The sequence below is a fragment of the Rana temporaria genome, chromosome 3 (genome assembly GCF_905171775.1).
Source record: "Rana temporaria chromosome 3, aRanTem1.1, whole genome shotgun sequence".
NCBI classification, from domain to species: domain Eukaryota; kingdom Metazoa; phylum Chordata; class Amphibia; order Anura; family Ranidae; genus Rana; species Rana temporaria.
Window position 1 is genome coordinate 113,540,993 of NC_053491.1, and position 22,348 is coordinate 113,563,340.

Below are 22,348 nucleotides of genomic sequence, written 5' to 3' on the forward strand. Positions count from 1 at the left end.
TGTTTAGACCACTGATATTTCACCAAAGCCCCCAAACAGGGCTCCTAAAAAAAATAAAAAAAATAATATTTAAAAAAATAAAATAAAAATAAAATTGTAAAAAAGAATAATAATACAAATAAAGATAAACTACTGACACCAATCTCTGCCCTACTGACTTGCCCACTGCCATATATGGTATATTACACACGCATGTGTGTTTGAGCTTTGGTGTGCACACCCTAATGCCATAGGCTGCGCACACCTATGGTCTGGAGTTAGGTTTTAACTGTAAACCTATGAAAGATATCAACTTAAAACGTCACAGATTTACATTTAAGCACTTTACATCTGTACAGTTTACCAATATTTTTTTACATTTTTGTAGGCTGGTGCAAACTCCCCAAATTAACGTAAAATTTATAAATATCATAAATGGTTATTCACATAGTTAGTAGCCATGGACCTGGAGTTTTAATTCTGAAAACAAACATAAAATAATTTTAATGTAGCCTGTAAAGTGCTAAAATATTAAATATGCCTTTACGTAGCGGTTGTCTGCAGATACGCCTTTACTTTTCTCACTACATCTAGGGAGTGCAATAACTTTTCCACCGCTGTCTGCGTATCCGGAAAAAAGGAAGACACCACCTTAGGTAAAAAGGTTGGATGGGGTCGTAGAATAATCTTGTCCTTGTGACAAATTAAATAAGGTTTTTTACAAGAAAGCGTTGGTAATTTAGATACTCTTCTAGCCGAAGAGATAGCAATCGAAAAGGCAAATTTCCTGCTCAAAAAGAATCAGCGGAACATGGTAAATAGGTTCAAAAGGTTGTTTCTGCAACACTGACAATACTAAATTCAGATTCCATGGCCAAAGGGAGATTTGACTAGCAGATTGATCTGCAGTACCCCCTGAATGAAAGCCTGAACTAGGGAATGAGATGCCAGTGGTCTTTGAAAAAAGACTGATAGTACCATTAAGGGTCAAATATCGTCTCTAAGGGCTAATTTCATATCCACTTCTATCTGGCAAAAAGCGAGAATCCTACTTATGTCATATCTTTGAGGATTCCATTTGTTAAGATTCACACCATGAAACATATGCTTTCCAGACTCTATAGTAAATAAGCCTGGAAGCTGGCTTTCAGGCATTAAAAAGTGAAGAAAGCACTGGACCGGAGATCCTTCATTTCTTCAGAATGTGGATCTCAGCAGCCAAGCCGTCAAATTTAGCTCTTGTAAGGAAGGGTGGAACACTGGACCTTGCAACAGCCGGTCGTGACTAAGCGGAAGCTTCCAATGTTTTCCTACCGCCATCTTTATGATTTCGACATACCAGGATCTTCTGGGCCAATTTGGGGCCACTAAGATTACAGGAATTCTTTCCTTCTTGATCCTGCAAATTAACCTTTGTAAGAGAGCGATCGGCGGAAACGCATAGATCAGTGAAAACTGATTCCACTGAATTATTAGAGTATCCGATCCGTAGGCCAGAGTATCTCTCATCCTGAACACAAATTTGTCCAACTTCTTGTTGAACCTGGAAGCTAGCAGGTCTACATCCGGGGTCCCCCATCTCTGGCATATCGGGGGGTGAAGATCACTCTCCTGGTAATAGTTGCTGGTGACTCAGATAGTCCGCTTGCCAGTTTTCTACTCCTGGAATGAAGATTGCAGAGAGACAAGTAATATGTTCTTCTGCCCATGCCAAAATCCGATTCTTCTCTTTCTGGGCGCCCTGACTGCGGGTGCCTCCCTGGTGATTGATGTTAGCTACTACAGTAGCATTGTTGGGTTGAATCCGCACCGGGTGGCCCTGTAACCTGTGTGTCCAGGTTCTGAGGGCTAAGTATACTGCCCGCAACCCCAGTATGTTGATGGGCAGGTTCCTTTCGGTCTTGGCCCAGGTTCCCTGGGCTGAAGCCTTTTCTAACACCGCTCCCCAGCCCTTTAGGCTGGCATCTGTAGACACCACCTTCAAGGTGATTGGGAGAAAGGATCAGTGGCGGCCTAAAAAAAAATTACACTCACACTAAAATAGGAAAAGTTTAAAACCTTGGACTTTTTCCTAACTCGCCTTGTCCCCGCCGCAGGTTCTCTGCCAGGCAGATATCAATCTTCCCCCATCTCAGCGGGGTCTGCGTGCCAACCTTCAGGGGTATGGGTTCCTACTTAAAGGAGACCTCTTCCCTGGGCCTTGTAAAAGACTCTTACCAGGACTTTTAGCGTATAGAGCGAAAGTGCTGGACCCCAGAGCCCAGTCCTCCGGAGAGAGACATTACAGGCGAAACCTCATCCATGAGGTCCGGATACCATCCAGTTTTGGCATAATATAATTAAGCATCTTGGATGGACCCACAGTGTAGCTCTCTACCCTCATAGGGCTTCTTAGGCAGAGCTTTCTTCAGCACATTTTTCTCGCATCCATCAACTTAGAGGGGTTATATGGAGGGGAACTGTCTTTAAATGGTTGTGCCAGTGTCCAATCACCTCTGGTGACCATAAAACCCATTATGTAATGATTTAACTCTCTGTGTTCTGTGGTGTATGATAAAGAAATATATTGTATATATAGACATGAGGTTGCAATTTCATCTATATTAGCTATACTAGTAAAAACAACTTATTGGAGATTGCCTAAATAGGCATTCTAAGTACCTTTGGCATAATAAGTACCCCAACAAAGCAGCTTAGAATAGTAGCACCTTAAAATTGGAGCTCATCTCCCTGCTTCTAAATATGATCGTGATGTACTCTCAACATACCTGCAGTGCAGGATGTTTTGAAGATACCCAAGCAAACGCAATATTCCCAACGCTTACATTCCTGAAGATGACTATTCGTTAATAATGGGTGCTACAATTACATCAGGCTGGGAACCATAGACAATCCAAGTGAAGAAATATCATTAGCACACCAAGGATTGCTCAACAAGGATACAAATCTTCATTACCATGGTCACATGGTACACAAAAGGCAACATTTCGGATGCCACACCTGTCCCCTTTGTCAGGTAAGTGATGACAAGTAACATAATTGGCCCAACGAAGGGGCCCTGCGTGACTCTGAAACATTGCCTTTTGTGTACAATGTGACCACTATAATAAAGCTTTGGACTCTTGAGGCATCCTTTGTGTGCCAATGACATTTCTTCACTTACGCAGAACTGTGTCTCAAAGTTTTTAGCCTTTTTGCAAAATATATGATCCCCCAAACCAGCTTATGGTGGATCACCGTTAAATTGGTCAAGTTTCCACAGAGAGCACATGGGGCCAGATTCACAAAGGAGATACGTCGGAGTATCTCAGATACTCCGTCGTATCTCTCAGAGTATCTATGCGACTGATTCATAGAATCAGTTACGCATAGATATCTCTAGGATCCGACAGGTGTAATTGTTTTACACTGCCGGATCTTAGGATGCAGTACCGCGGCCGCCGCTGGGGGGAGTTTGCGTCGTAAACCAGCGTCGGGGATTGCAAATTAGGAGTTACGGATTTTTGCGTTCGCTACGTCGCCGCTAGTCTAGTTTCCCGTCGCAAAGTTAGTCGTCGTTTTTGGTGCCTTAACTTTACACAGCAAACGTATTGCTGTATAAAGTATGGCCGTCGTTCCCGCGTCGAAATTTAAAAATCAACGTCGTTTTTGCGTAAGACGTCCGGGAATACAAAAGTATGCTACGCGCGTCGCCGTTCGAAAAAATGACGTCACTGCGCGCAAAGCATGGCGGGAATTTCGAAACGGAGCATGCGCAGTAGGTCCGGCGCGGGAGCGCGCCTAATTTAAATGGCACACGCCCATTTAAATTACGCGGGCTTACGCCGGAGGCCGCCGGCGTAATTTTTCACGCAAGTGCTTGGTGAATCAGGCACTTGCGATGAAAAATTGCGGTGGTGATACGTTACGCCACCGTGATTCTACCTGAATCTGGCCCATGGTTTTTAACCTTCCATTCTAAGTGAGAAGGAAGAGTGAAATTAGTCACACGTTTTACAAACGCATCATACATACATGTAGGTATGTTACACAAAAAAAGTTGTAAATGTTAATTTTTCCATTCTAAGCATATACAATAGTACAATTTATGAAGTATTTTTATTAAATGTACAATGAAAAGCCTCTAGGCACAAATTGATCTTTATTATAGTGTTAAGCCATATAGTGAATTAATTGGATGCCACCATCTTGCAAGACGCACACAACTTCATAAAAACTGAAAAATCAACACAATCATGAAGTGGAACGAAATTTATTGGATATTTCAAACTTTTTTAACAAATAAAAAACTGAAAAATTGGGCGTGCAAAATTATTCAGCCCCCTTAAGTTAATACTTTGTAGCACCACCTTTTGCTGCGATTACAGCTGTAAGTCGCTTGGAGTATGTCTCTATCAGTTTTGCACATCGAAAGACTGAAATTTTTGCCCATTCCTCCTTGCAAAACAGCTCAAGCTCAGTGAGGTTGGATGGAGAGCGTTTGTGAACAGCAGTTTTCAGTTCTTTCCACAGATTCTCAATTGGATTCAGGTCTGGGCTTTGACTTGGCCATTCTAACACCTGAATATGTTTATTTGTGAACCATTCCATTGTAGATTTTGCTTTATGTTTTGGATCATTGTCTTGTTGGAAGACAAATCTCTGTCCCAGTCTCAGGTCTTTTGCAGGCTCCATCAGGTTTTCTTCCAGAATGGTCCTGTATTTGGCTCCATCCATCTTCCCATCAATTTTAACCATCTTCCCTGTCCCTGCTGAGGAAAAGCAGGCCCAAACCAGGATGCTGCCACCACCATGTTTGACAGTGGGGATGGTGTGTTCAGGGTGATGAGCGGTGTTGCTTTTACGCCAAACATAACATTTTGCCTTGTTGCCAAAAAGTTCGATTTTGGTTTCATCTGACCAGAGCACCTTCTTCCACATGTTTGGTGTGTCTCCCAGGTGGCTTGTGGCAAACTAAAAACGACACTTTTTATGGATATCTTTAAGAAATGGCTTTCTTCTTGCCACTCTTCCATAAAGGCCAGATTTGTGCAGTATACGACTGATTGTTGTCCTATGGACAGAGTCTCCCACCTCAGCTGTAGATCTCTGCAGTTCATCCAGAGTGATCATGGGCCTCTTGGCTGCATCTCTGATCAGTCTTCTCCTTGTATGAGCTGAAAGTTTAGAGGGACGGCCAGATCTTAGTAGATTTGCAGTGGTCTGCTACTCTTTCCATTTCAATATTATCGCTTGCACAGTGCTCCTTGGGATGCTTAAAGCTTGTGAAATCTTTTTGTATCCAAATCCGGCTTTAAACTTCTCCACAACAGTATCTCGGACCTACCTGGTGTGTTCCTTGTTCTTCATGATGCTCTCTCCGCTTTAAACAGACCTCTGAGACTATCACAGTGCAGGTGCATTTATACGGTGACTTGATTACACACAGGTGGATTCTATTTATCATCATTAGTCATTTAGGTCAACATTGGATCATTCAGAGATCCTCACTGAACTTCTGGAGAGAGTTTGCTGCACTGAAAGTAAAGGGGCTGAATAATTTTGCACGCCCAATTTTTCAGTTTTTTATTTGTTAAAAAAGTTTGAAATATCCAATAAATTTCGTTCCACTTCATGATTGTGTCCCACTTGTTGTTGATTCTTCAAAAAAAAATTACAGTTTTATATCTTTATGTTTGAAGCCTGAAATGTGGCAAAAGGTCGCAAAGTTCAAGGGGGCCGAATACTTTCGCAAGGCACTGTAGCTATAGAAGACAATTCCAGATTGCATTGCAGTCACATTAAAAAGGGCAGAATAAAAAAAAAATAAAAAAAAAAAAAAACTTGCTTATGTATGAAAACTGAAATACTAATAAAAAATTATTGAGAAAAAAAAAAAAAAGGGCAGAATACAGTTCTAGAAGACCAATGCCAGAATACACTTCAGCTGCTTTGAAATGGCAGGATACAGCTTTATTGGTCTGTGGACCAGTGGCAGCTGGTGCTCAAAATTTTTTGGGGGGTGCAAAAACGGAAAAAAAAAAAAGATAGATAGATAGATATATATATATATATATATATATATCTATCTCAATTGCTGCCACTGTGCCCATTAAACGCAGCCAAAGTGCCATGTGTCCAAACATCGCCAGTTTGCCCCCCTCAAATGCAGCCAGTTTGTCCCCTCAAATTCAGCCAGTTTGTCCCCCCAATTTGCAGCCAGTTTGCGCCCCCAAATGCCACCATTTTTTTCCCCCCTAATTGCCGCCAGTTTGTGTCCCCAACTGTCGGCAGTTTGTGCCCTCAATTGCCACCAGTTTGTGCCCTCAATTGCTGCCAGTTTGTGCCCTCAATTGCCGCCAGTTTGTGCCCTCAATTGCCGCCAGTTTTCCCCCAGCCCGGCACTTACCTTCCTCGGGTCAGCGCCGTCCTCTCCACGCTCCCTCGATGTCTTCTCCCGCCCTCGATGTCACTTTAGCCAATCAGGTGACCGGTAACCAGACCCGGTGCACCCAATTGACTGAGAGGCGGGTCAGTGATAGGGAAGCGATTCCCTAACACAGCACTGTTTAACCAGGGAACGCACAGCCTGTGCGCCCTCTGGTTAACCATTTGGAAGCCGATTAGAGCCAACAGGCTCTAATCGGGAAGCCTATTAGAGCATCTCGCTTTAAATCAGGCACTTCCAAAACACACCCATCGCTGTTATTCAGATGGTCGGCAGTCAACAGGGGGCTGGACACCTGAATAGTGGGTGGTAGCGGCGACAATACCTAGATTCATGCAATGCATGAATCTATGTATTGTTAATTGATGGGTGCAGGAGAGAGGGGGCAGCACTCCTGCGCCCACTATGGACCATGCCAAATTCCACTCCAGCCACCTAGACTATGATGGCATGCATTACCGTATGCACCGAGTTGGTGAGCATCCAGTCTGTGGAAGACAGACTAAGGCCTAAAGAGACAGGCCAGAGCAGGAATGCTACGTTTACAAGCCAGAAGGGCTGAATGTCGTTTATGTTGACACAAGAAATGCTGAATACCCCTGGGAGGGAAACTACTGTGTGTTTGCTGAACCTTCTTTTAAATAAAACTCAAGGGTGTACCCATTTCTTAGGCCTCAGTCATATGGGGTAATTATATCCGTGCCCGACTGTGTTTTCCCATCACGGGGAAGCACAGGTATGCCTGCTTTACATGCTGTCAACCAGTATCACAAGTCTGTGCCTTTGATCCCTTTGCAAATATTCTATTCTATGTGCATCTAGGAAAGTAGTCAAGACTTGGTATTGTGGCATTCCTCTTCAACTGCTGGAACAATTGCAGCGTTTACTGTCAAGTGATAATTAAAAGTTACACATTTCCCTGGCACATATCTTAACACCCACACATTAAATTTGCTGCGTCAATCTAATACTACTTGTGGCGACAACATTGTGAGGAGAGGCTTGCCAGATATTCAAATGCTTGGAATATGTGATGTATTTTTTTTAAGGCTGTATTCACTAAAAAGAAAACCGGTGTTTCAGTTTTCAGAGTATGCCATGGTCCTGCCAGTGGCTTGTTCTATTGTGATTTTGGAAGTAAGTGCCAGAAAGGCACAGCCCCACCGCCTTCTCACAATAGTTTTAGGCTGTTTTCACCCTAGAGCAAGGAGCGGCTTGCAGCAGGGGTCCTGTGCGTTTTCATTCAGGTCCGATTTCAGCCCGAATTTTTGTCTGATATACCTTGTATACTAAACTTATGGGACAAGGTGCTAATCTTTATGGGTGTTTCTGCCACTAGTCTGACCCAATTCTCCTTGATTTGCATAAAGCCTTAATCTGCTTATATATTACCTTCCCTGGTTTATTCTTCCCACTATCAACATGCTAATGATATTTTGAAACAAAACACTTTCACTGCTTACCTCATTACTGGGTCTCTGTGCTTATCTACCCAATTATATTAGGCTAGAGCTTCACAGGAGATTTTGACGTACTCAGCCATAATGCTAAAACCACTAGGAGTAGCAACTGATCACCAAACAAATGGCTTCTTTTTACAGCTATACAACAAGCATGTGGTAAGCATGAATAGTGATTAGTCTTGCATGATTTGCCATTCATGAACAATGAATAGCTACACTTATAATAATAATAATTAATAATAATGATTTGATTGATCTCTTCACAAACATCCACCTCCGTGCCTCTACTGGGATTCCCCTGCTTCCTCCACCAGATGTGCCCTCACCTCTAAATCTGTGCTTTGTTAATAATTCCTCTTGAACTATGTGGCTGAATGGGAAAAACTACAGATTACCCTATCCATGCCAATTAGCGAGCATGGAGTAATTCCCCGCTGTGGCCATTGTATTTTGGCAGCCGGTCCCACTAGCTGTCAAAAAAACAAAAAACAAAACAGCACCTGCATCTAACTGGATGCAACAATTTTCTGCCTGGTTCCTCTAAAATTGCTCTGCTTTACTCAATATATATTTGCCAGAGCATTAAGCTGCCCATACATGGATCGATACTCAGCCAGTTTAGCAGGAACTGGAAACATTTTGATCCATGCATTGGTACCCTGGTTGTACATAAGTCGATTTATCAACTGGTGTACAACCAGCCTGTCAGGTTTTCACTGAATGATTAGTACTACCGACTATAGCTGTAAACTCTAATCATTATGGTCTGCCTGCAGGGAAGGCTCCCCGTGCTACCTGCCGACAGAATACAAAAGCGCTGTGTAAGGGATTCTGCCATCAACAATAACTGTGTTGATAGGGGAATCAGGTGATTTTCTTTCCTTCCACCATGGGTGGAAGAAAATCTCACAATCTATGGTCTGCCTTAGAACTTTTAGAAGCCGACTGATTAGCAGGTATCATATCTTACTAAACAAAAAGTGTTCATAAGTCTGGTGTCAAATATACTAGAGGAAACCTTTTGGCTTGTCTTTGACTTTCCCTAAGCTGGCCATAGACAGTGGCAGGGAAGGCCACACACTTATAAAATTTCAGCCAGTCCTTGCTAAACCAGATAAACTTTGATCAGCGTATGGGCACTGGCAATCCCCATATTCATCACATCACAGGTTTACTTCTGTTGAATATCACTACACATCTGTTGAAGAAGGAATGTACAGTGTAGAGGATTATATCATTTATACTCTTGGATCTTTGACAATTTTTGTCAGGCTTCATGGGCATTTTAAAAGTAATACAGTATATAGTGATTTTGAACAAATATTAATTTATTTGGTCAACAATACTGAATATTAATATTTGATGTTGTCCAAAATGTAATACAATATTGAAATCATGTATGCAAAAAAAAAAAAAAAAAAACAGGCAGACAATCTATTTTCCTTAAAAAAAAAGAAAAAAAACAAAAAAATAAAAAAACACCACACACACGCACGCTTAAGAGCCGGTTCACACTGGGGCGACTCGTCAGGCGACTCAGCCGCCTGACAAGTCGCGTCCCATTCTATTCAATAGAACCGTTCTAATAGGAGCGACGCAAGTCGCTCCGACTTAGAAAAAGGTTCTTGTACGACTTTGGGGGCCACTTGCATTGACTTCTATACAGAAGTCATTTTGCAAGTCGCCTCTGAAGTCGTGTTCAGGGCGCCTTGCTGAGTCGCCCTCAAAGTCGTGCCACCCCAGTGTGAACCGGCTCTTAGACCAATTATGTAATTTTACAATTTAAAGACTTTGTAAAATTGTATTTAATGTTTTAGTTCCCATAATATAAAAATATATACTTAAATATAATATTTTCATCTGATTGCAAACTTGACAGCCTGTGATTTAGATGGTACATGATTTTTTTCAGACAGTGCAATCAGCACATAAACGGTGAAATAGAACATGAACAGTACCATAAAAATATACCCATGCTAAACTTGTGGGTAAAAGTAAAAATCACATGTCAAAATGATAAGCAGATCTAAGTACATCATATATGCAAATGCACATTAATGGACCTATAAGAAGGAGGTAAAAGGTGGGTGGGTGGTATCAAGCTCATGTCTTACATAAATAAAAAGCAGATTTGAATGAAACTTCAAACCACCGATACCTCTGAATATGCCGATTGCTTTGACGTGCATTTTTCATTTAGGAGATAAAGTAGAACTATAGGCAAAACTTTTTTTTCCCACTTTGGATAGAGTAACGGAGGGTTATAACCCCTGTCTGTTTTTTTTTTCTCTGTGTCCCAATGCTGAGATTTTCCTTCACTTCCTGTCCCATAGACAAACAGGAAGTGAGGAAATCCCCACAAATTAAGGGATATCCTAGGGGACCCCCAGGTCACCAGAACGAGTGTACCCATTGGAAGATTTCCCCTCCATTACTTTTTTGGGAACAAGCCAAAATGTGGGATTTTATTTTACTTTCTAGTTCAATGAGAATGGTAAACAGGGCAAATAGAGAGGGTAAATCTCCCTAATGGGGACAGAGACAGCAAAAAAAAACTGATAGGTGTTCTAATCCCTGTACACCCTAAAGTTAAAGTATAACTATCCAAAACAAAAAAACGTTTTAAGTGTAATTCATGATCATAAGATCAGTTTGGGAACACCAGATATTTGACAGGTTTAATTAAAAATAAATTACACGCACCATACTGTGATATCCTAGGACATACAAAACCTCACACTGTTGGGGGCGCCCAACAGGAAATAACTAAAACATATTTACTGCTAAATAACTTGCAACAGAAATTCAAGACGTCTGGACATAACTACGTTTTCTAATTTGCTCTCTATGGTTTCCAAAATATCTGGCGATAGCATTAGCTGTGTCATATTTCCAACTCGCTGTTGCACACACGCATGGCAGAAAAAGCCCCCTTTATCTTCACTTTTGTCACTCTGCGAAAAGAAAAAAGTAAAGGTTTAAAGTGTGAATACACTTCTATTATTTCAATCTAACATGAAATAAATAAGCGCACAATTAAAATCTCTAAAGCAAGCAAAAATGTTATTATTTTAGGTAAATACAATAAAACACAAGAGACATTGCATGTCTCTTGTATAGTAAAGATCTGCCTACTCGCAGTTTAATACGTTTAGTTCCGCTTTAAAATGGACACGCAAGTATACATTTATATGAAAAGAGCTTTAGCAAAGCAAAACGTAAAAAGCTTTTAAATGATAGCATCATTCAAGATAATGTTGGTATAGCAAGTACATATTCTAACATATAGCTGCACTTTCAGCAAATTGATCCAACTGTCAACAGACTTTGCAAAGCCTTCTAAGGGCCGATTTGCACTGATGTGTAGCAGTAATGCATTGTAAACATGTTCCTGCAAAGCATGATACTGTATGCAGCTAAGTGCAGTGTGTTGCCACATAACCCACACACAAGTGCATTTTAGCACATTGTATGTGATCCATATATGCATGGAAAAATTTCAAGCTAGACTTTCCGGTAACTTGTTTTCCAGAAGTCTTTCAGGAAAGCACCAGGTGGCTCCTCCCACTTGCCAAGGGGAAACATCACTTCCATCAAGATTTAAAAAGAGGAATTCTCCTCACGGCTTGTCAGTTGAAGTGCAGTTCCTCCAGCCCAGGCTGAAACACATAAGCATAATATGGTTAATAACAGCAAAAAGGTGAGTCCTTGCTGTTCTGAAAGACTTCTGGAAAACAAATTACAGACAAGTCCAACTTGAATTTTCCATAAATGTCTTTTAGGACAGCACCTGAAAGGATAAACGAGACTTGCCAACTAGGTAGGGACAACAGCCTGAAGGACCTTTATGCCATATGCCTGATCACCTGATGACAGAAGGTCCCGTCTATAAAGACGAACAAACGTTAAATAGCTTGACCACGTAGCAGCTTTACAAATTTGATCTTGGGTGGCACCAGCTTTTTCTGCCCATGTAGTGGCAAGAGCTCTAGGATTCCCAGTGGGGGAGACAATTCCATCTGGGAGTAAGCCTCCAAAATAGCCGATTTAAGCCATCTAGAAATTGACCCCTTATATGCCTGGTGGCCCTTTTTGTTGTCAGAAAAAAGAACAAATGAGTGTGAAGACCTAAAGTCCCTTGTTATCCTCCAGGTAACGCAATATAATTCTTCTCGCATCTAAATTGTGAAACAGTCTTTCCTTATACCCTAAAGGGTTAGAACAAAAAAGTTTGCAGGATAATATCCTGAGAACGGTTTTGAACTGATGCTACTTTTGGCAAAAACCTTGGATCCATTCTTAGTACAGTATAATCCTATCTGGGTATATGGACAGGAAAGGCTACTTAACCGATAGGGCGTGCAGTTCAAGGATTCTTCTTGCAGATGTAATCGTAACTAAAAATATAGTCTTGAAGATAAGATTTCTCAAAGAAATTGATTCTTAAGCCTCGTACACACGACTGAGGAACTCGACGGGCGAAACACATCGTTTTCCTCGTCGAGTTCCCTGTTAGGCTGACGAGGAACTCGACAAGGCAAGTTTCTCCATTGCCGTCGAGGGAAAAGAAGACATGCTCTCTTTTTGGCTCGACGGGATCCTCGACAGTTTCCTCGTCGAAAAATGTACACACGACCGGTTTCTTGCTGGTTTTTGCAGAGAAACTCGGTCGTGTGTACGAGGCCTAATGGTTTAAAAGGCCCCTTTGTGAAGGCTTGCAGAACAACTGAGAGATCCCACAGAACCCACCTGTTTAGCAGGGGCTGGTCTGGATCAAGTAAGTGCCCTTAGAAATCTTGCGACCAAAGATTCCAAAGAAAATCGGTCTCTCCTGGAACACTTCCACTTGCACCTTAAGAGTACTAACTGCATGACCTTATTATCTGCACCATTCTGCAAGAATTCTAACACTGATGCAATATCTTCCAAGGTTCGATTTGTCACACACAGGCATTGTAGACCTTTCAAATCTTAGTGTAAATAGCTGGTTACTTTCTTCCCATCAGAAAGCAAAGAAGTTCTGAAAACCCCTTACTCCTTAATAGCTGCTCCTCAGATACCAGGTGGTGATGCTTAGCCTGGCTACATCCGGGTAACTCACTGGGCTTTGAAGCAGTAAAGCCTGTATGAGACAAAGCTGCCAGAATGGTTTGATTGCCATTTGCAGAATGGTGGAGAACCAGGCTCTCTTTGGCTAGAGTGGAGTAAATCAGAATTACCAAAACTCTTTTTGTATCTTCCTCAATACCAACTGGATTAGCTGAAAAGGGGGGGGGGGGGCGTAACCCAGGTTAAAGTTCTAAGGATGCGCTAAGGCAACTATCTCCAGAGAACAGTCGTCGTCTTGGTGAACAGAAAATAATTGAGGGAGCTGTGCGTTCCCTGAATGCAAACAAGTCCACCTGAGGATGCCTCAAAGTCCTGGCGATCAACGCAAACATTTCTAGATTCAAGCTCCACTTTGCTTTCCTAAATTTGCCATCTGCTCAAAAAGTCTGCCACATCGTTTAACGTGCCTTTGAGATGGACCGCTGACAAGGAAAGTAAATGATTTTCCAACCACTCCAGGTTTTTGTTGTCAGCAATTGAAGGGCCTTGCTTCTCATGCCCCCCTGCTTGTTCAAGTAGGCCACCGTAGTGGCGTTGTCTTAAAAAAAAAAAATCGGCACATGGAGATTTGGAGAGAAAGCAGCCAACGCTAAGGTGACTGCTTTTAATTCCCTCCAATTTGAGGATTTTACTGCCTCTGTTTGGGACCAAACGCAGGCATCTGGCATCACTCTTCTTTCGACTGCAAAGGACCATAGTAAGCTTTTTGACAAGATTGACCGATTCCTCTACCACCAAAGGGTCCTCTTGACCCTGGCGGGAATCTTTACCCTTGTCTCCAGGGTTTTTGGACTGTGGTCCAATGCCTTTAGGAGGACACTCTGGAGTGGCCTGAAGTGGAGCCTTGCCCATTGAATAGCTGGCATGGTTGAAGTTAAGGTCCCCAAGGTGACATATCCTATCTGACCAATATCTCCTGATTTGCCTGTAGCATACTTACTTCATTCTGGACTTTGTTTTTCTTCTCTTCTGGAAGGAAGATTCTTTGTTCTACTGAACTTATCTGGTAACCTAGAAACTGTACCAGCTGAGCTGGACTGAAGTTTGATTTCTGTAGGTTCACAATCCAACCCAAGGTTTCCAAATGACTGCGGGCCATGCCCAGGTCTTGTAATTTTTCCCTGGGTGGAGCAAAGAAGAGGAAATCGTCCAGATACAGGATTACTGTATCTCCCTGAAGACAAAGAGGGGTGAGAGCTTCTGCTATTACTTTTGTGAAAATCTGTGGGGCAGATGAAACCCTGAAAGTGAGGGATTTGAATTGGAAATGCAGAACTTCCTTCCCCATATTCACAGCATATTCCCCATATTCACAGCTAACCTCAGGAACTAGAATATATAGATTTTCTGTCACGCTTGCCCAGTGGGGGAGCAACAAAGAGTCATTGTGTCTTGTTGGTTGACGCAAAGGAGAAGGATGGAAAAAAGGACACCCCCTTCGGCTTTTAGCCTTCTGCGCCGACCAATTACTACTTTTTCCCTGGGACTTGTGGTCTTGTTCCTAGGCAATTTGAGGTTGAAAAGGACATTTAGCAGGCTTATTTTTCTTCTTAACAGGAAATGATCTCTTGTCAGCTGTCCTATCTAGAACAGAATCTAAAATCAGGACCGAATAATAGATCCCCCATGAACGGAAAGTTTACTTTTAGATGCTGCATACCACCGCCAGGTCAACCACAGAGCTCATCTGGCCGAGTTAGCTAGAGCTGCAGATCTTGCTGTCATTCCGCTGACACATCTGCAATGTAAGCCACAGCCATTGATAGGATAGAGAAAAAAAAATCATTGATCTCTTGTTTGGGGGAATCTGCTGTGATAAGGGCTGTAAATTGGTTTATCCAGTATTCCAGATTTTTAGACACGCAAGTGGTTGCCATAGCTGGTTTGAGATTGCCAATGATAGATTTCCAAGCCCTTTAAAGTGGTTGATCCATCCTTTTGTCCATGGGGTCCTTCAGGATACCCATGTCCTCAAAAGCCAGGTCAGTTGATCCAGAGGTTTAGGAACTTTATTCCAAAGTGCCGCTGGGTCTTCTTCAAAAAAGAAACGCCTTTTATGGGCCTTTGGGAAGAAAGGCTCTCTGGTTCTGAACAATCCTTTTTAATGGACGCAGAGATTAACGAATGTGCTGGAAAGTTGTGACCTTTAGGCTCACTAAGGCCCGCATTCATCCGATCAGGCAGAGATAAATAAAAATTTCTCTTCTACTAAGCCCAATGTAGCATAACTTGCCTTGAACAGACCATCTACTTGCTTTAAAGACAACTTATATTTAGAGGGCGCATCTTCTACGCCTTCCTCCTCCTCGTCCATTTTCTTTGGAATGAGATCGGGAACATCCCTCTTGGGAAAGAGGTCCCACTTCAGCCCCCTTCACTGGGATTAACTGTGAGCCCTGAGAGGATTCTGACATAGATGGCCGACTCAAAGATGGGTTTGTTAGTGAAAAGCGAAAAGACTGAATGGTAGCATCCAGCTCTTTAACTCATGCGATTAAATCGCTGCATGTAGAAGTAGCTTCCTCTTTAACCACTGAGTCAATGAATGTTTGCCAGAGTTTTCTTCCAACCCTCAGGTACCTTTGCTTTGCATGAAGGACATTTATTTTTAACCACCAGGTCAGAGCTCTTAGCCTGCCATAACGAGAAAAAAAAACAGAAAACAAACCATCCCAGTGAGTCAACCTAACTTCTCAGCAGGCTCACCACAGGTGCACAGGAAGTATGAACAGACTCCATGACCCCAGACAGGCCCCAGCCACAAGGGTGACAGAGAGACCCCACAGTGATCAGGGCAAGTTCACACATCAACCCCTTACCTGGGCTTTGCTGGTGCCTGTTCCATTTGCTGACGTGACTGTTCTCCATAACAGTTCTGCAGCGTCCATATGTGGCTGGAAACGCTGGTTCCAGACTCCAATAGCGCCAATGTGCCGGACCGGAACTGGATATAGGCACCAGCCCCACTCCTGCCTCCTACCAGCAGAAGTGATTCCATGCGACTGCTCCATGAGCGCCACCCCTTGCTGGATACCTCACTTCCGGCCAGGCGAGTCTCCACTGCCACCCAAAAGATGGGGCAGCACGTGCGTATACAGACGGGCGGGTCCCAGAAAAAACAATACCCTGCCAGTCTCACCGCTGCCTAGGAGTGGCATTCCCTGAAGCAGTAAAGGGCTCTCCCCGAGCACCGAAAAGGGAGCAGAAGCCCAACCATTAGCCACCTCGGATGTGCTATGGGAGGAATGGTCTCTCTGTGTAAAAAAGGAAATGGTGGACTCTCTCAGGACAGCACCTAAAAGCTCCTGACCTCCCACTAGCTGTTCCCTGCCAGAGGAAACACAAAAACTGACAAGCTGTGGGGAGAAGCCTCCTTTTAAAGTTCAGTGGAAGTGGCGTTTCCTGTTTGCAAGTGGGAGGAGCCACTCTCTCAGGTGCTGTCCTAAAAGACGTCCAGGGAAAAACTGTGTATTTTTTCTCATGCATTGATGTATGCTGACAGACCTTTTAAAATAAACAAGCTTCCTTAATGCAGGGCACAATAATGCAATACATATTGTTAATTGGCTATTAAAGTGGAACTCAAGGCTGCATGTTAGGACTGGGTTCAAATGAATGAATGAATTTGTTTTCACTGATGATCTTGCCAGAAAGACACTTCCTGTGTTAGGGTGTCCCCATACCATTAGAAGAGAAACCGTGACACCTTTGGACAAAGGCATTGTCAATATGAGGAGAGGGCAGTGCTGGATGCACTAGCAGATTAAGCTGTAGTTGACTAAAAAACTAACGCCGAACTCCGGCTAAAACTTTTTAAACATTTATAGTGAGAGTTTTTTTCTCTTTTGGGATTACGTTTTTTACCTAAATTACCAACAGTGGACTATTGTAAGTACCGCCATCAGTGGTAAATGCCCATTTTGCTGGATAGCTTGGTCAATTCAAGGAAATTTAAAAATAACAGACTTACTGGCTGGATTATCAGGTAAAAAATAAAAAGGAGATTAAAAATGAAAAACAAATGTAGCCATCATATCTAATAAATGGCAAGCTTCAATCTATTACATTTCATTTTTTGGGTGGGGTAAAATTCTGCTTTAAGATCCAAGTTACTATTATTATACAGGATTTATATAGCGCCAACAGTTTACGCAGCACTTTACAATATAAAAGGGAGACAGCACAGTTACAATACAATCGAGCCCTGCTCATAAGGAGCTTACAATCTAAGGCCTCGTACACACGGACGGACTGTCCGCCGGACCGTTTTCAGCGGACATGTCCGCTCGGAGATTTCTGTCTGATGGTTGTACACACCATGAGACAGAAATCCGCGCGGACACGATATGCGGTGACGTGGCCGCGCCGTCGCCGCGATGTGCGCGGCCCTGGAAGGTCAATGCTTCCACGCATGCGTTAAATCACTTCGACTAATGCGAGGGCTTTCGGCCGAGCGGACATGTATGGCGAGTCTGTAAAGACGACCGAACATGTCCGACGGACAGGCTTCCAGCAGACATGTTTCTTAGCATGCTAAGAAACATTTGTCCGCTGGAAACCTGTCCGATCCGCCGGAAAATTGTCCGGTCGGACGTACAGACGACCGAACATGTCCGCTGAAACTGGTCTGCGGACCAGTTTCAGCGGACATGTTCGGTCGTGTGTACGGGGCCTTAGAAGGTGGGCAAGTGGTACAAAAGATTAAAAAACTGCGGGGTGAGCTGAAGGACGCAATAAAAGATTTGTTGGGGGCGCGATAGGCTTCCCTAAAGAGATGAGTTTTTAGAGATTGCCTAAAGGCAGCCAAAAGTAGGAGAGGATGGGAGGAGCTCTGGAGAAGTCCTGGAGATGAGCATGGGAGGAGGAGACAAGGGAGCGTGAGAGCAGGAGGTCTTGAGAGGAACAGAGAGGACGGTTTGAATGATATTTGGAGACAGGATTGGTGAAGTAGCTCAGGGCAGAGTTATGAATGGCTGTGTATGATGTTGTTAGTATTTTGAATTTATTTCACTGGACAATCAAAAGACAGTGTAGGGATTGGCAGAGAGGGGTGGCAGACACTGAGTGGTTGGTAAGGTAGAGGAGTCTGACAGCAGCATTCATGATAGACTGAAGAGGGGATAGCCTATGGAGAGCTAAGCCTATGAGAAGGGAGTTGTAATAGTTAAGGTGCAAGACAATGAGGGAGTGAATGAGGAGCTTGGTGGTTTCCTTAGTTAAAAAGGGAGGGGGGGGGGGGGGGTTTAGAGAGGTTACGGAAGTAAAGTCTACAAGCTTTTGAAAACGATTGGATTTGGGGCTGAAAGTACTCCACAGGCCAGAGTCAGACTGTATGTGGGATTACAATTACACTACTGTGATTACAATTCCCTGCAGCCTGCATTCGCTCAATCACGCAAAGGCATTTATATGAAATCCACAGAGTACAGCTGCATCACAACTCCACGCAGGCAGAATTCAAATCACTCATAATGGCAATGGGCAGACCTAAAAGACAGTTCTTTTTCTAACGTCTGTCAATGGTAGCTGACGCCCCACATTGTAGGGTGCGCTGTGGATAAAGAAAGAAAATGAAGCAGAATGTCATACCAGCTTGAATTTACCGTATATACTCGAGTATAAGCCGAGGCACCTCATTTTACCACAAAAAAATGGGAAAACCTAGTGACTCGAGTATAAGCCTAGGGTGTCCATCTGCATGCCTCACTTTGTCCATGTGCATGCCTCACTGTGCCCATGCCTAGACCGACGCTTAACATGGGAGTCTATGGAAGGGGTGCCTGGCTTTGAAAAAAAAAAAAAAAAAAAAAAAAAAATCGGTGCTCCTCAGCCGTAGGTCCCCCAGACAACAAACTTTGCACACTTGTAGAAGAAAAATTGGGTTACATGTGTGCCAAGTTTGGGGTCCAGGGGACCTACGGCCAGCAACAGGTCCCCAAAGTCCACGAGATCAGGCGCAAAAAGGTGACTCGAGTATAAGCCGAGGGGGGCATTTTCAGCACAAAAAAAAAATGTGCTGAAAAACTTGGCTTATACTCGAGTATATACGGTAAGTGTTAAATGCAACTAAATTGATTTTATCTTTCCAGTATAAAAGGAATTATTTAATAATGGCTCAAGTGGTGTAAAGAATTCTTACATAGGTGGTTGGCAATCTTCTCATGGTCAGCACTGAGTTTTCAGGGATGGGATTTCTGCAGTGCCCTAGAGCACACAATACAGGGCCGTCCTTCAGCACCTCACTGGTCAACTCTGCTTTTAACGAGTACTCCTAGAAATAGATAGACAGTAAATTACTAGGGAAGGTGTGTGTGTGTGTGTGTGTGTGTGTGTGTGTGTGTGTGTGTGTGTGTGTGTGTGTGTGTATGTATGTATGTATGTATGTGTATATGTATATATACACACATATATATATATATATATATATATATACACATACACACACACACACACACATATACATACATACACACATATACATACATACACATATACACACATATACACACACACACACACACACACACAGTATCTCACAAGAGTACAATGCCTACATTTATATATAATTTTCTAGCAAAAACTATCATGCTTCTCTTTTTTTTTTTACATATTCTTTATATTATCAAAAGTTACATATCCTGGAACAGTTAAAGCGGATGTGCCATGGGAACAAAATATTAAAAGTCAGCAGCTACAAATACTGCAGCTGCTGACTTTTAATATTAGGACACTTACCTGTCCTGGAGTCCAGCGCCGATCGCAGCAGAGCACGAGCGATCGCTCGTCACTCTGCTGCTCCCCCCGCCATCCACGCTGAGGGAACCAGGAAGTGAAGCGCTGCGGCTTCACTGCCCGGTTCCCTACGGCGCATGCGCGAGTCGCGCTGCGCCCGCCGATTGGCTCACACGCTGTGTGCTGGGAGCCCAGTGTTCCCAGCACACAACGGGCGACAGACGGGATGTGACGGAATGCCCGTCTTTCGCCCGTATCGTGTGGCCGGAAGTGGGTGCAAATACCTGTCTTTAGACAGGTGTCTGCACCCCCCTCCCCCCTGAAAGGTGTCAAATGTGACACCGGAGGGGGGGAGGGTTCCGATCAGCGGGACTCCACTTTAGGGTGGAGGACCGCTTTAAGGTTGTGGACGTTGCAAAGAATCTAAATTGTAACATATTGTGTAGTATGAATAGCTGCAACAAAGCAAAATACTACAACTTGCCATATGCACCGATTTGTTTTTTGAGTGTGTACAGCACCAATAGACGAATCTTGTACTGCAGCCAGCTATTGTATTCTGACAGCCAGTGCTGGCGGCTGTCAGAATACCCAAAAAGCAGCTACATCTGATTGGATGCAATTGACTAAAATTTCCACTCCCCTGATATATCTTCACTAAAGAATGCCATCTGGGAGTATGCTGACAGAGTCACCCACTAAGTGAATTTTTGCCCAGTTTATCAGGAATTGGTCGACATGCACCCATTTAAGCTTAAAAGTATGGTGTCTCTCCAGGCGGATTCCCTTTAAAATCCCTAATTAAAAATCACAACTTGATTTAACAAAAACTCCAAACATATTAAGATAGGGAACTGCACTTAGTTTCTTTTACCTACCTGGCTACACAGTTACATTTGTCCCACTGGAGTATTTGGGGTCTTCAAATTCTGAATCAAGATCTTGGATCTCTACTGTATGCATTACATAAGGCTGCCACCATTGTTTTCTACAAAACGGAAGTCGCCTGAATTTTGTTAAAATCTCTACTTGCTGGTGATAAGTTAGGATTCAGGAGCTTTTTGCACAATTGATATCATTGTAGTTTTCTTGGGTTATGTGGAGAAAACAACATTTGACTCTCAATGTGCAAACCAATTAGTGTAGTCGTCATACCCTCTTATCCCCAACTTTTTCCTTTCTGTACCCTACTCTTTGTTGAAATTTTAATACATTGTAATGAGTAAAAAAAGATAGGAGAGTGATCTCACAAAATAGACACAAGCTACATTATAATGTGACCAAAGAAGAGGAAAGTATAAGCATGCACACTGCTGCTTCCTATACTTAAAGAAAAATGGTAACACCTACCCCAGCCAAAGTTAAAATATTTTCTATTGATTTAGTTATGACGAGATGTTTCTTTGCTCGAGTTGCAGCCACATACAGCAAATTCCATTCATCTCCTACAGACCAATCTGAAACAAAAAAAGTACACTTTGATGTTGTAGGAGATACAGATTTATGAATAGTCACAGTCACCGAGTGCCCTGTGATGGTCACACACATGAGTTGCATATCGCAGGACGGTGGTGACATTTTACTTGCAGAACTTTTAGAATATTTTGGATGAGATGGATAATTTTTGAAAATTTCCCACCTTCCCTATTTCTTATGGCGCGTACACGCGATTGTTTTTCAGCATGTCCAAAAAACGAAGTTTTTCCAACTTCATCATTAAAAACGATGTTGCCCACACACCATCGTTTTTGAAAAATGATGAACAAAGCGCGGTGACGTACAACACGTACGGCGGCACTCTAAAGGGGAAGTTCTATTCGCCTTTGGCCTGCTTTTAGCCAATTCCTTGTTAGTAAAAGACGATTTGCGCTTTTTTGTCTGTTACAGTGTGATGAATGTGCTTACTCCATTATGAATGGTAGTTTTACCAGAACGAGCGCTCCCGTCTCATAACTCGCTTCTGGGCATGCGCGGGCTTAAAACGTTGTTTTAGCCCACACACGATCATTTTTTACAACCCGAAAAACAACATTTTTCAGAAGCCGAAAAACGATGTGAAGCCCACACACGATCATTTTAAATGACGTTTTTTAAAAAAACTTTTTTTTTCATGCCGAAAAACGATCGTGTGTACGCGGCATTGTTCCTAAATGTTGGGACTGTTGCATAGACCATTGGAAAAGACCACGAATGGCAATGGCCAAGTAATTCAGTCTTCTACTAAACTCTGCATCAACAACACTTGACCTTAAATCTGAAGTTTAGCGGGGGTTTTTTTTTTTATTGTGGGGTGGCTGTGTTAGGTTGAAATCTTCAGCCTTCTGCCCCTGGATACACCTGCGGCTGTGATTTCATGTCTCTGCAGGGGTTTAATATGAACAGCTGCCTTCCTCTGGATCAACTGTGGGTATGGAGTTGGGTGTATGGGATTGTACTGTGTTTTTTATTTTGTTTGTTTAATTTTTTGTGGTTGAACTGGATGGACTGGTGTCTTTTTTCAACCTGACTAACTATGTAACTGTGACAGGCACTCACTAAAGTGCTAACCATGCCCACCCTTTCTGCACCCGTTCTTCATTCATAGAAGCCCTACTATCGGTTGAAAGGTCTGCCTACTTTGATTATAGAGTACTTTTCA

The 22,348-nt window shown here is 42.9% G+C and overlaps 1 protein-coding gene across 2 annotated transcripts in view; it reads right to left on the bottom strand.

Moving 5' to 3' along the window:
- Positions 1–10,347: 10,347 nt before the first annotated feature.
- Positions 10,348–22,348, bottom strand: part of FBH1 (F-box DNA helicase 1) — a 72,500-nt gene continuing 60,499 nt past the window's right edge. For both annotated transcript variants that reach the window (XM_040343280.1, XM_040343278.1), the window contains 3 exons: positions 21,061–21,167; positions 19,118–19,249; positions 10,348–10,823 (listed from right to left, as the gene is read on the bottom strand). In XM_040343280.1, coding sequence (XP_040199214.1) covers positions 10,653–10,823; positions 19,118–19,249; positions 21,061–21,167 — 410 coding nt within the window. In that variant the 3' untranslated portion in view covers positions 10,348–10,652. The remainder of the gene's footprint in view (positions 10,824–19,117; positions 19,250–21,060; positions 21,168–22,348) is intronic.